This window comes from Desmodus rotundus, chromosome 2 (genome assembly GCF_022682495.2).
Source record: "Desmodus rotundus isolate HL8 chromosome 2, HLdesRot8A.1, whole genome shotgun sequence".
Classification (NCBI taxonomy): Eukaryota; Metazoa; Chordata; class Mammalia; order Chiroptera; family Phyllostomidae; genus Desmodus; species Desmodus rotundus.
The window spans coordinates 51,288,202-51,300,974 of record NC_071388.1 but is presented as its reverse complement, the minus strand read 5'-3'; the positions used below and the strand labels follow the sequence as shown (position 1 = coordinate 51,300,974).

At 32.8% G+C, this 12,773-nt stretch overlaps 1 protein-coding gene across 9 annotated transcripts in view; it reads left to right on the top strand.

Annotated features, from left to right (window-relative positions):
- The window catches only part of ATP13A3 (ATPase 13A3), an 85,470-nt gene that overhangs the window by 15,215 nt on the left and 57,482 nt on the right, over positions 1 to 12,773 (top strand). For all 9 annotated transcript variants that reach the window (XM_053918223.2, XM_053918229.2, XM_053918227.2 and 6 more), the window contains 4 exons: positions 8,052 to 8,150; positions 9,464 to 9,637; positions 10,871 to 11,053; positions 11,343 to 11,413. In XM_053918223.2, coding sequence (XP_053774198.1) covers positions 8,100 to 8,150; positions 9,464 to 9,637; positions 10,871 to 11,053; positions 11,343 to 11,413 — 479 coding nt within the window. In that variant the 5' untranslated portion in view covers positions 8,052 to 8,099. The remainder of the gene's footprint in view (positions 1 to 8,051; positions 8,151 to 9,463; positions 9,638 to 10,870; positions 11,054 to 11,342; positions 11,414 to 12,773) is intronic.

Below are 12,773 nucleotides of genomic sequence, written 5' to 3'. Positions count from 1 at the left end.
AGATTTTTATTTAACATGGGTATGTTTAATTCTCAGGAAAAAAGCTATAGCACTACAAAACAAGGTGGGAGGATTCATTCTCTTTCAATAATACATAGTTCCCTAAAGGTCTTAGGTCAGTATTAATTTTTAAAACTCTGGAGGTATATGTTACAAACTATCCAAAATGACATTTGAGAATTTTTTACTAACTTAGTTTTGTGAATTTCAAATTAATACACTTTTAATTTTTTACTTCCCTCTTGCTGAAGTTGGCAAATATTTAGTGAACTAAACAGTTAAAAATGTATTCAAATTTGCTTTGCTCATAGTTTTACTTGAATTATAGATCATTCTCTGAATTACCTTGTGAAATCACTTATTTTGGAATTCTTGGCACATACATTGAATACCCTTAAGGAAAACCCTCCACACACACTATTATAAAACTGTTGGTAAAGTTAATGAGAAATTCAGGTTTTGAAGCAGAGATGGTTTAGAGGTTTGGGGATTTCTATGCTTATTGAAGCCAACTCATCTTATTTAGGAAATGAGATATGACTAATCTTTTCCTAGATTAAAGATGTACTTTAAATGGTTCCTGGCAATTATATAAAGGGAAAAAAGTAAGTAAACTTAAAAAAATTAATATTAGATTTAGTGCGATTTATTTCTGATAGCTTCACTTTTCCCTGTGCTGCTGTTTTCACTCACAAAAAATCAAGTTCACTGTAAATGCAAGGAAGGGTTTGGTTAAGCACAATAGCCTATAAGCTCCTTGCTATTTAGATAACATCAAGGCTCAGGCATGCACTGTGGAATTAGAACTTCAGTGTGGTTAGCTCAATATGATTTATTCAAGTAATAGGAGCTCTACCAGTGGTAGTCAGATGGCAGAGGGACATGTCTTCGAAAACTCATTTAACATCAGTGAATTAAAAAATCCTAAATTTTAATGTCTTATTTTGGAAGCAGTTCAAAAAAGAACTGAAACAAATATTTAGCAGAAAATTTTCATTTAAATGGATTTTTATGCTTATTTTTATTTTACTTTTATTATAAGAGCCAGCTTTTGAAAGCTCTGCTAATACCAACAATTGGAAGGAATTGCTATTGGTAAGGAAAATTTGATTTTTATGATCTAGAAATTGACTTGATTAAAAAATACGAATTCCAGCAAACCACCAAAGTTATACTTACGTAAGTTAAATAGATTTTAGGAGTTTTATATTAATTCTTCAAATGTCTAATTAGATTTATGGTAGGATAGTATTTAAAATGTTCTCATCTTAACAAGCTGTATGTTTTAAAATGTGTTTATATAGATTTTAATTTTTATGGACTCAGAATTGTTATGGGATTTCTATTTCAGTATGTTTTTAAAATTTAGATATACATTTATGATTTGTATAGGTTTTAAATGTAAACTTGAATTGTTGGTTCATTGGATTTTACTAAAAGTTCATCTGAAAGAAGAATTCTTGGTAATTTCCTATGAGATATAATATGTTTAAAGAGAAAAAAAATGGGTGGGCTTTAGAGCAACTTTTTACTTAAGGTATTTTTAATATTTCAACTTTGCTAATATTTGGTAATAGTTTAAATTTTTACCTTAAAAAGGAAGCTAAATTTTGGAGAAATAACATTTGTAAAAAGAATAAGGAAATAATTTGGTTAAGAATTATATTTTTAAAGTATGAAAATAGATGCTTAGAGACAGCATATCATGTATAATCAGTCATTTAAAATAATTGGAGTATTTTTTGTTTTGGTCAATTTTTAACTGTAGAAGATGAGAATATAGTTATGTCAAGAGATATTTGAGAAGAAGGTTTTAAATAGTTATAAGTACATGGACTAAATGAAAACATTGAATTTTAAGGGTAATTCTTCTAAAATTATAAGAAGCATGATTACTTACCTACTAATATATTCTATAGTGAAAAATCGGGATTTACAAAAGTGAGGAAGCACATCTCTATTCCTAGGCAGTGGATAAAAAGAAAATGAGTAAAAAAGAATTAAATTCAAAACCCAGCAGTATGAGTTTATGAGTAATGCTTGGTACATAATGGGTTGAGTCAGTTGATTTTGGATTTACAGAGGCAAATTTCTAAAGGTTTATGGTCTTATGTGTTAAGAATGAAGATTTTTTTCCATTTAAAAGCTTCTGATGGGTGCTTTTTATGATTAAAAAATGCATAATTTTATGCATAATTTCTACTTAGGCTGAAAACTAGATTAGTATAATGAACTCTCATGTACCTATTATTCAGCTTTTAACTTGGCTTTAGCAGTGTTAATTTATGGTCATCCTCTGGCAATAAAGACAAGTTTTTTTAATTAATTTTTTAAAAAATTTGGTAGTAAGTTCAAACCTGAAAAAAAGTTGGTGTATTGGTGTAAAGTTGTTTATTACATTTTTCAAATTATTCTTCTCGTATCTGCAGAATCTGTAGTGATGTCTCTTGTCTTATTCCTGATATTGATAATTTGTGTCTCTCCACTACCCCCTTCTCTTTGAATCTAACTAGAAATTAGAAATGATCAATTTTATTGATTTCAAAAAACCAGCTTTTGGTTTCATTGATTTTTTTTTCCCATTTTTCTGTTTCTTATTGCATTGATTTCTACTCTGAATTTTATTGTTTCCTTTTAGTGCTTACTTTTGATATACTTCGCTATTTTCTACTTTCTTGAGGTAGAAGCTGAGGTCATGATTTGAGACCTTTCTTCTCAGATACTGGAATGTAGTGCTATAATTTTCTAAATATTGTTCTAGGCACAGACCACAAATTTCATTTTTATTTATCTTGGAATACTTTGTATTTTCCCCATTGTTTTTTTTTTTTTTTACTTATAGATTTTTTAAGTGTGTTATTTCGTTTCCAAATATTAAAGGCTTTTCTACTTATATTTCTATTATTGGTTTCTAATTTAATTCCCATTGTATTCACAACATACTTTGTATTAATTGAATCTTTACATGTCCCAGAATATGGTCTTTCTTGGTAAATGTTCTGTGTACATATTGAAAAAAATTATATTTTACTGTGGTTGCATAGAGTGTTCTGTAAATACCAATTGGGACTACCTGATTATGTTACTTAGTTCATTTATGTACTAACTAGTATTTTTTAATCTACTTGTTCAATCTCTAATTGAGAGAGTGGTATTAAAATGAAATCTCTAGCAGTAATTGTGAATTTCTCTATCTCCTTGTGTTGATAGTTTTATCAGTTTTTGCTTTGTGTATTTTGAAGGTCTGTTAAATGTATGTATTTAGGATTATTATCTTCATGAATTGACACCTGTGTCATTAAATGGCTTTATCCTTGGTAATGTTCTTTGCTTTGTAATCTGTTTTGTCTGATTTTAAATACATCACTCCAGTTTTCCTTTGAATAGCTTTTGCATGGTATATCTTCCTTCTTTTTACTTTACCCTACTTGTTGTGCTTTTATATTTAAGTTGCATGTAGTTGTCTGTAGTCTTGCTTTTCAAAAGCACAACCACAATCTTTGCCTTATAATTATGTTTAGACCTTTTACATTTAATGTGGTTATTGATATGGTTAGGCCTCAGTCAGTCATCTTGCTACTTTTAAAAAAGATTTTATTTATTTATTTTTGGAGAGAGGGGAAGGGAGGGAGAAAGATAGGGAGAGAAACATTGATGTGCAAGAGATGCATCAATCGGTTGCCTCTCACATGCTCCCAACTGGGGACCTGGCCCACAACCCAGGCATGTGCACTGACTGGAAATCGAACCAGCAGCCTTTTTGTTTGCAGGCTAGTGCTCAATCTACTGAGCCACACCAGCCAGAGCACTATTTGTTTTTAATTTTTTTTTTCTGCCTTATACATCACAGTATTTTTTTGCCTTTTACATCATAGTATTTTTTATGGTTCAGTTTAAATCCTTTGTTGATTTTTTAGCTATGACTTAAGTCTTATTTTAGTGGTTACTTTATAGTATACTTCTAATTTATTACAGTTTCCCTTTAAGTCATATACTACTTCATGTATTGTATAAGAACCTTACTAAAGTATACATCCATTTCTCCTTGTTATTTGTGCTGTTATGTATATTTACCCACAGTTACCATTTTTGGTGTTCTTCATTACTTTGTATGGAAATCCATATTTCCATCACGGTGTTTGTTTTTTTTTCCTGCCTAAGACTTCTTTAAAACATTTTTTTATTTGTAGGTTTGCTGCTGGTGAATTTTTTTTGCAGTTTTATTTCATTTGATTTTGGAAGATATTTTTGTTGGGTATAGAATTGTGTGTGTAGTTTTTTTTCCTCAGTACTTCAAAGATGTCTTTCTGCTCTGCTGTCTTTTCACCTGCATTATTTTTAGCAAAAAACCTGATGTCATTCTTATCCCTGTATGTAACATCTTTTTCTGCTGGCTCCTTTCAAGTTCTTTTTTTCATTATTTTAAGTAATTTGATGATGACATGCCTTAGTATAACTTCTTAATGTTGTCTTTGCTTAGTGTTAGTTGGACTTCTTGGATCTGTGGGCTTATAATTGTTTCATCTAATTTGGAAAATTTTTGCCATTATATTGTTATATTTTTAAATTTTGATTCCTCCCATGTTGCATGTATATTAGGTCACTTGACGTTGTCTCACAGCTTACTGGTGGCGGCGGCGTATGTGTCTCCTAGTTGTTTCCTCTCCATTTGGCATTTTTGGATATTTTATTACAGTGTCTTCAAGTTCATTGATTTTTCTTTTGCCATGTCAGATCTGTTAATTTCACCTAGTGTATTTTTCATCTGAGATTTTTTATATTTTATTCAATTTGATTTTTTCCCATATGTCTCTGCTCAACATGTTCAGTCTTTCCTCTTGGTTTTTACACATAAAAACTACAGTTACAGCAGCTGTCTTAATGCCCTTGTCTACTGAGTCTATTATCTGTGTCAATTTTCTACTGATTGATTTTTCTCATTATGGCATGTATTTTCTTACTCTTTTTTTTTTTGTGCCTGTTAGGTTTTATTTGGATGTCAGACATTGTGACTTATTGGGACTAGGTATTTTGTATTCCTAAAAATCTTGAATTTTATTCTGGGAAGCAGGTGAGTTACTTAGAAACAACTTTATCCTTTCAAGTTTTAAAAGTGTTGTTAGGCAGGACCACCAGAGTAGTTGAGGGCTAATTTGATCCCACTACTGAAGCAAAACCCTTCTGAAAACTCTGATTCCTTGTGACTAAGGAAGTTTTTAGTCACTGTGGTTGGTGTGAGTCTAGATCTTCCCAGGTACTCTTCCCAGGTCAGTGTGAGTCCTGATGGTTTTTTCCCCTTAAGCCTTTTGAGTGGTTCTTTCCCTACCTAGCCTCTAGTACATAAGCACTGATCAGTACTCAGCAGAAGACTTGAGGGGGGATCATCTTGCAGGTTTTCAGTGTCCACTCTCTGTCCAGATTTCTCCACTGGTAATCTGCTTGGCAAACCTGATCATTTTGATGCCTCCCCAGACTCCCAGCTTCATCTCTCCATCTCGGGGAGACTGCTTTTTCTCCCCCTGGGTTCCCTGCCCTCCCTTTTTGCAGCCTGTAGACTCTTCAGTTTGTAAACTGAGATCATTGTCAAGCTCACCTAGTTTACTTCTCATCTCTGTATCAGTTTCCTTCATCGCCTGATTTCCAGTTTCTTGAAAACTATTGTTTTATATATTTTGTCCATTTTGTTGTTGCTGTTATTTTAGGTGGGAGAGCAAATCTGGTCCCTGTTTTTCCATCTTGGTTGAAGTTGATGTCTCCATATATAAGAATTTGAATAGTTTCTCTTCTCACGAAACATATTCTAGGTGATGGTGATGGAAAATGCAGATCAGAATTATATGTAATTAATTATCAAAAATCCTGAATGATGATCCTGAGATTTCATCCCTAACTTATGGGTGAACCATACAGACTAATGGTTAAGAACCCCAGACTGGTATTCTTTTGTGGGAACAGCATCAGGGTAGAGTGCCTTTGTGATACCCTTTGAAAGTAGGCATGTGCACATTTAAATCTTACAGGATTAGGCTGTACCTTAAACATTCAGCTAACAACCACTAATGTTTTAGGGAAGACGTTGGGCTTGTTTATAGCAGCAGGTATGGCCCTTGAGTGTAACTGCCTCTCAAGTCATATTGATTTGATGGATCATTCTTAACATGGTGGTAGAATGATTCAGGGCTGTAACTCTTACCCTAGACTGAAAAGAAATTGTTAGTAAATTTCCCAAAGGGTTTTGTATGATAATATGGCTTGTTTTGGAGAAGTTGGACCAGATAGCCTCTCAAGTTTCTTTTCCAAGATGAGACTAAGTCATTCATATATATATAGTGCATTTTATTTCTGTAAAAAGCCCTGGGTCTACTCAGCCCATCTTCAGGGCTTCCAGAAGGTAAACAAGTATTGGGTGCTGCTGTGGGAGGCATTAATATTTTTATAGGTCATTTTGTTGATGACATAAATTAGGAAATTTCAGTAGTCTTATATATGGGATTAGTTTAAAATCCTGTAGTTGGTTTTACTTGGCTATTAATTCATATCATGTAAATATTAAACAGCTATTGCTATCTTAGCACAAATTCTTCATAAGATCATTCACTCAACAAGTATTTTTTGAGTGCCTAGGCCTGTGGTATACATTGGCTAGATGAGTCAGAGGTATGGCATCTGTAATCAGGGAGATAATATTATCTACCACTGCTCGGCAGAGATCAGCCTAAAGCAGTGGCTCTCAAACTCTTTGGGCTCAGACCAGTAACCTTGAAAGTTTATTATGAACTCTAAAGATCTTTTGTTTGTGTTCATTCTGTCTGTTGATACCGATACCATGCTAGTGAAAGCTGATCCATCTTTGAGAATATTAGTTTAATAAAACATAACAGTAATTTATTACATATTAAGTAACATTTTTCTGAAAATACCTATTTGCCAACCCTCCCCAAAAAGTTTCATGAGAAAACATGCACTGTTTCACAGTTTGCAAATCTCTTTAATGTGTGGCCAAATGTCTAATATTTGAAATTAATCTAATTTTTTTATACAGGTAAAAAAAGACTTTGTCAATAAGCTCAATGAATTTTCTCCTAGAAAAATGTCATGGGTAGTCAGAAACAGTCGTAAGATTGCTTAGTGGACTTGGAATCAGAAAGGGGGAGTCAGTCGAGTGACCTCCAATAGAGGTTCACCTGCCTTAGGGATTGAATCATGGTCAGGGAATGTTATTCATGTTAATAGATGTTCAGTAAATATTTCTCGAATGATTTTTTAATCTCTGAGAGGTTTGGGGTGGTTTCACTGCTAATGCTTTACTTCTTCACTCTACTTGAAGCAATAAATTGAGTTGTGTGAAGCACTTTTATGGCACAGCTAGGTTTCTTCTCTGAGTTTGGGGAATGAAAAGGAAAGATTCTGTAGTAAATAGTTTCTCCCAGAATTTTTTTTTTTAAGGAGGTCGGTTTTATTTTATTTTATTTATTTGCAGAGAGAAGGGAAGGGAGGGAGAAAGAGTGGGAGAGAAACATTGATGTGGGAGAGAGAAAAGAAACGTCTATCAGTTGCCTCTCACATGCCCCCAACCAGGGACTGGCTTGCAACCCAGGCATGTGCCCTGACTGGGAATCGAACGGGCGAACTTTCAGTTCACAGGCCCGGCACTCAGTCCACTGAGCCACACCAGCCAGGGCTCTCCAAGAATTTACATTGTTTTGTGGCAGGGCTATCGCTATTATATTAATTAATGTAATTAATCACATTAATTAGTATATGATTAATTAATGTATAACATTTACATTAATTAATGTATAACATTTACATTAATTAATTAACGTAATAATCACAGTTAATGCTATTACATTAATTAATGTAATATGTCAAGTTTTGTCATAGTTTTGTAATGCAGCTTCAAGAACTGGTAGACCATTGAAAATGTGATTAGAACCAATTAGCACTTTAGAGATTACTTGGATACATGTATCACAACAGGAAATGTAAAAATATGATGTTATGTAGTCTACTAAAATACTTCCATAACATTTGTTTCTCTCATTTCTCAGTTGTCTTCAACTGTTCTGAAGTACAAGACCTTTCAAATCACTGTAGATATGGACAAAGAAGAAAGGAAGACTATCAACCAGGGTCAAGAAGATGAAATGGTAGGCATTAATTTACTTAAAAAGTGCAAAGCATTTATCTTTGCAACTTATTATTATAGGCAAGTAGAAAAGTACATTTAACAAAAACCACAGCTAAATAAATGTGATTTTATGATCCAGACTGTTTTTGAATTGGGATTATGTAACATTTCTATTTGTTGTTTTAGCGTACTTCCTTGTTTCACTTGTAAACTGTTAAAATTTAGAGGAAAGAAGTATGTTTTTTCATTGGTAATTTAAGAAGTTGTGTTAGCTAATGCTTAAATATAATCCCAAATACAAGATTTCTAATTTTGATTTATAAAGACATTTAAAATCAGCTTAATGAAAAAACAACTCTTTGTGTATGTGAGGGGAGATAGGGTTGTCAGATAAAATAGTGTAAGACTTAATGTTATAGTTTAATGTTAAATATGAACTTCAGATAATCAAGAAAAACATTTTTAGTATAAGCATGTCCCAGATATTGCAGAGGGCAACAAAAAATTATTTGTTTTTTTAATCTGAAATTTGAATTTAACTAGGCTCCTAGTGTGTTAATTTGCTAAATTTGGCAACTCTTGTTATGTTGGGGGGATCAGGTAATGGTGTAACCGAAACAATTGAAATAATTTGAGTCAGGAAATCAGATTGGTCAGTCACAGTGGTATTGGGAAATTAGTTAATAATTTGGGAGGAAGAATAAAGTTAAAACCTATCTCATCTAAATGCAACATTGTATTCTGGATTATATTCTGAAATAGGTAAAAGTGAAAAAACTGGTAAAATCCCGATAAAGACCAGGTTTACTTAATAATAATAATGTACATTGTTAATCTCTTTGATTTTAACAAATGTACCAAGATGTTAACTTTAGGGGGAAAATTGGACAAAAGGGTATACAGGAAGTCTTAATATTTTTGTAACTTTTCTGCAAATTGAAAATTATTCCAAAATTAAAAGTTTATTTAAAAAAAACCCCTACTTTATAACAAGATAAATTTTGGGAGAATTAAAAAGATAAATGTAAAAAGGGAATTATAAAAGTTCTAAGAAAGTATACTGAATACAAATATCTATGTCAGTGAGAAAGAGGTTAACTAAGGATAATATCAAACGTAAAACTATAATATATAAATATTAACAGATTTACCTACTTAAAAGTATACCTTTGAGAATGAGCTTGTCAGAAACAAAATTAAAAGATAAACTATGGTCTGGGAAAGTACTTGCAGTTTATCTGACAAGGTAGTAGCACCCATCTGGAAAATACAAATTTTAGAAATTTCTCTCGTATGATTTGATAATTGCTCATGATTACTGTGTCCATGCAGGAGATATATGGCTATAATTTCTGTCGCTGGAAGCTTGCAATAGTTTCTCTAGGAGTGGTTTGCACTGGTGGCTTTCTCCTCCTCCTCCTCTATTGGATGCCCGAGTGGCGGGTGAAGGCGACCTGTGTTAGATCTTCAATTAAAGACTGTGAAGTGGTGCTGCTGAGGACTACTGTAAGTCCATGGGTTTACTGGTAGCTGATTGAGGAGTAAAGTCAAGGCTGTGGGTATACTTTGTTCAAAATAATATATGAAGAAAACAACATTCTAAGATGAAATGAGGAATACTTATCCTGGTATTTCTAAAGCATCTGTGTTTGAAGTGAATATTTTCAGAGCAATTAGAGTATAAGGAATCTTAAAGATGATCAAATCCACCTCTTCTTTTTAAGCTCTTAATGCACTGAGAGATTTGATGCTTGTGTGTCAAGGTCACTGGACAGTTAGGACTATATCTTAGATCTCTCATTCACTACATCATCTGCCTCTACTTTGTGATACTGCTGTATCCTGGGTGTGTGTGTGTGTGTGTGATCCTAATTGGAAGCATTTTTTTTCTTTTTAAAATTATATTGATAATACTATTACATTGTCCCAATTTTTCCTCCTTTGCCCCCTCCACCCAGCATGCCCCATTCCCTTGGCATTCCCCACACATTGTTCATGCCCATGGGTCAAGTTTTTTGGCAACTCCATTTCTTATACTGTACTTTACATCCCCATGGCTATTCTGTAACTACCTACTTGTAGTTTTTAATCCCTCATCTTTTCACCCATTTGCCCACACCTTCCTCCATTTGGAAACCATCAAAACATTCTCTGTATCTGTGATTCTGTCTCAGTTCTTGTTTGCTTAGTTTGTTTTTTACTTCAGTTGTTGATAGATATGTATTTATTGCCATTTTATTGTTCATGGTTTTGATCTTCTTTTTCTTAAATAAGTCCCTTTAACATTTCGTATAGTAATGGTTTGATGATGATGAAATCCTTCAGTTTTTTTCTTGTCCAGGAAGCTCTTTATCTGCCCTTTGATTCTAAATGATATCTTTGCCTGGGCATTTCAATCTTGACTGTGGGTCCCTGCTTTTCATGACTGAATATTTCTTGCCTAGAAGTATTTTATGTGAATCTTTAATATCTAGTCTCAGTATGTTGATGGGTAAATTAAGAAATTACTGGTGAAGTTTTATGGGATATTGTGTTAGTACAGTATATCATTTAAACGGTGAGCAATGGGAAGCACTTCATGTTTGAATTTATGCATCTATGAAATGGTTTAACATTTAGTAAGTAGGAAATGATGCTTTCTCAATTAGAGATGAGTAAATAATAAGTAAAGAATTGAAATAAAAAAATACAGGCAGTAATAGAATATGCATAATTGACTCTACCTTTTTCTCTTGTAAGGATGAATTTAGAATGTGGTTTTGTGCAAAAATTCGCTTGCTTTCTCTGAAAACTCATCCATTTTCAAGTCCAAAATCTATGGCTAATGTGGTTTCAAATGGCCATGCTGTTCTTTTAACTGAAAATCTGGCTGATGAGAACAGACGTGAGATAAGCAAATATTCACAGACGCCATCAGAACAGGTATTGTGATCTTAGTCTTACAGTTTTTTACAGTCAGGATTGTTACATTTTATGCTGTCATGGATAGTGTATAATTTTGTGCTTGCAGTTATTTTTGAGCTAAACTTACATGCATATAGGATACCCATTTATCAGTATATTATAACAGATTAGGTAATAGTAGAAGACACAGATTACATGCCACATATAATAACTAATTTTAATATGTTATATGACAGATTTACTAGTAAACTTAATTGATGACGTGATGATAATGCCTTTTGATGTAACATTTATGTGTGTTCTACAGGTTCGTTATTTCACTCACCATAGTGTAAAATATTTCTGGAATGATACCCTTCACAATTTTGATTTCTTAAAGTAAGTGATTTTCTTTTGTTTGGATTGTATTATGAATATATTGAAAATGTCTTAGAAAAGAATTCATTCTAGTGTTACATAAAATTGAAGAGGTTTTTATTGAATAACTTTTATTCACTTATTCATTAACTCCCAGTGTTATTTGAAAACTGATTAGCCATTTTAGAATAAATCTCACAACTAGTACCTTGGCAAAGTTTATATAAAAGTTAGAAGCAGTATGATCCTAAAATCCACTGAGTGTGAGTTCTTTTTTTTTTTTTTCTCGAGGGTTCATCTCGAAGTGAACTTTGAGTATAACTGTCTGAACTATAACCTCCCAATTTGCTCACAGTTCCATCCACTTGTACTGGAGGAATGAAGAGATAGATTAAGAAAAATTTAAATTTACTATGTGGATAAAATGGGACATTGTCAAATGTGTTAAAACTTGGGTAGGGCAAATTGGAGCAATCTCTTAAAATTTATTTTTGTGGGGGCTTCAAGTTATATAAGTACTAAATTAATTATGAGGCTATTTTTATTGCTTTTGTAAGTTAAAATGATTCTTACAACAGTCAACTATCATTGCTTGAGAGTGCTCAGGGAATCCTTAATATTAGCAAAACAAAGAAAATCACCTTTAAAATATTCATTTAAAATATTCATGAACATTTAAAATATTCATGCCTGAATTTTTTTCCCCTGACACTAATGAATATAGTGAGTATATTCTGGAATGGACCAGGGCATTTCCACGTGCCTACTTCTGAACACCATTCCTAGTAAAGAACCATTGCCTTAAAGAACACTGCCAATGAGCTGCCGTTTTAGTTTTTAAAAAATTGACTTGAAGCTGATCCCTGCTGCCTTTGGGGAAATCAGCTATGGTGGGGACAAATGTCAGACAAATTGCTGTGCAGTCTTTGTTGACCATAGAAACTTGTAGAATTTAAGCTTACCCAAATGGAAACAGTTAATTATGGAGCTTAATTTTCCTATCTGAAAAAAGGTGGAAAAGGATTGGAGTTAAATGATGTATAAAATTCTCTTTGGAGTTCTATGAGGTAACTGGAGTACCTCAGTTAAAATCAGCTCAAGAAAGATATTTTGCTGTGGGGGGAGGTTGATAGGTTAGTTGAATCCAAGTTACAGTTGTTGCGGATTTTAGACATTGCCTGTGATTCATAAATTCTATAGTCCGTGTTAGATCAGGGAAGGATTTGGGTTGTTGCTTTTGTAGAAAGAAAATAAATGAATGGGATTTCTTAGTGTGAAGCTTAAAAAATTGAGGAGGGGAAACTATATAAATAAAAAAGTAAAAGGTTTTTACATCTTAGTTTGGAATTCTCAAGCTAGTTATACTTTACCTTTAATTTTA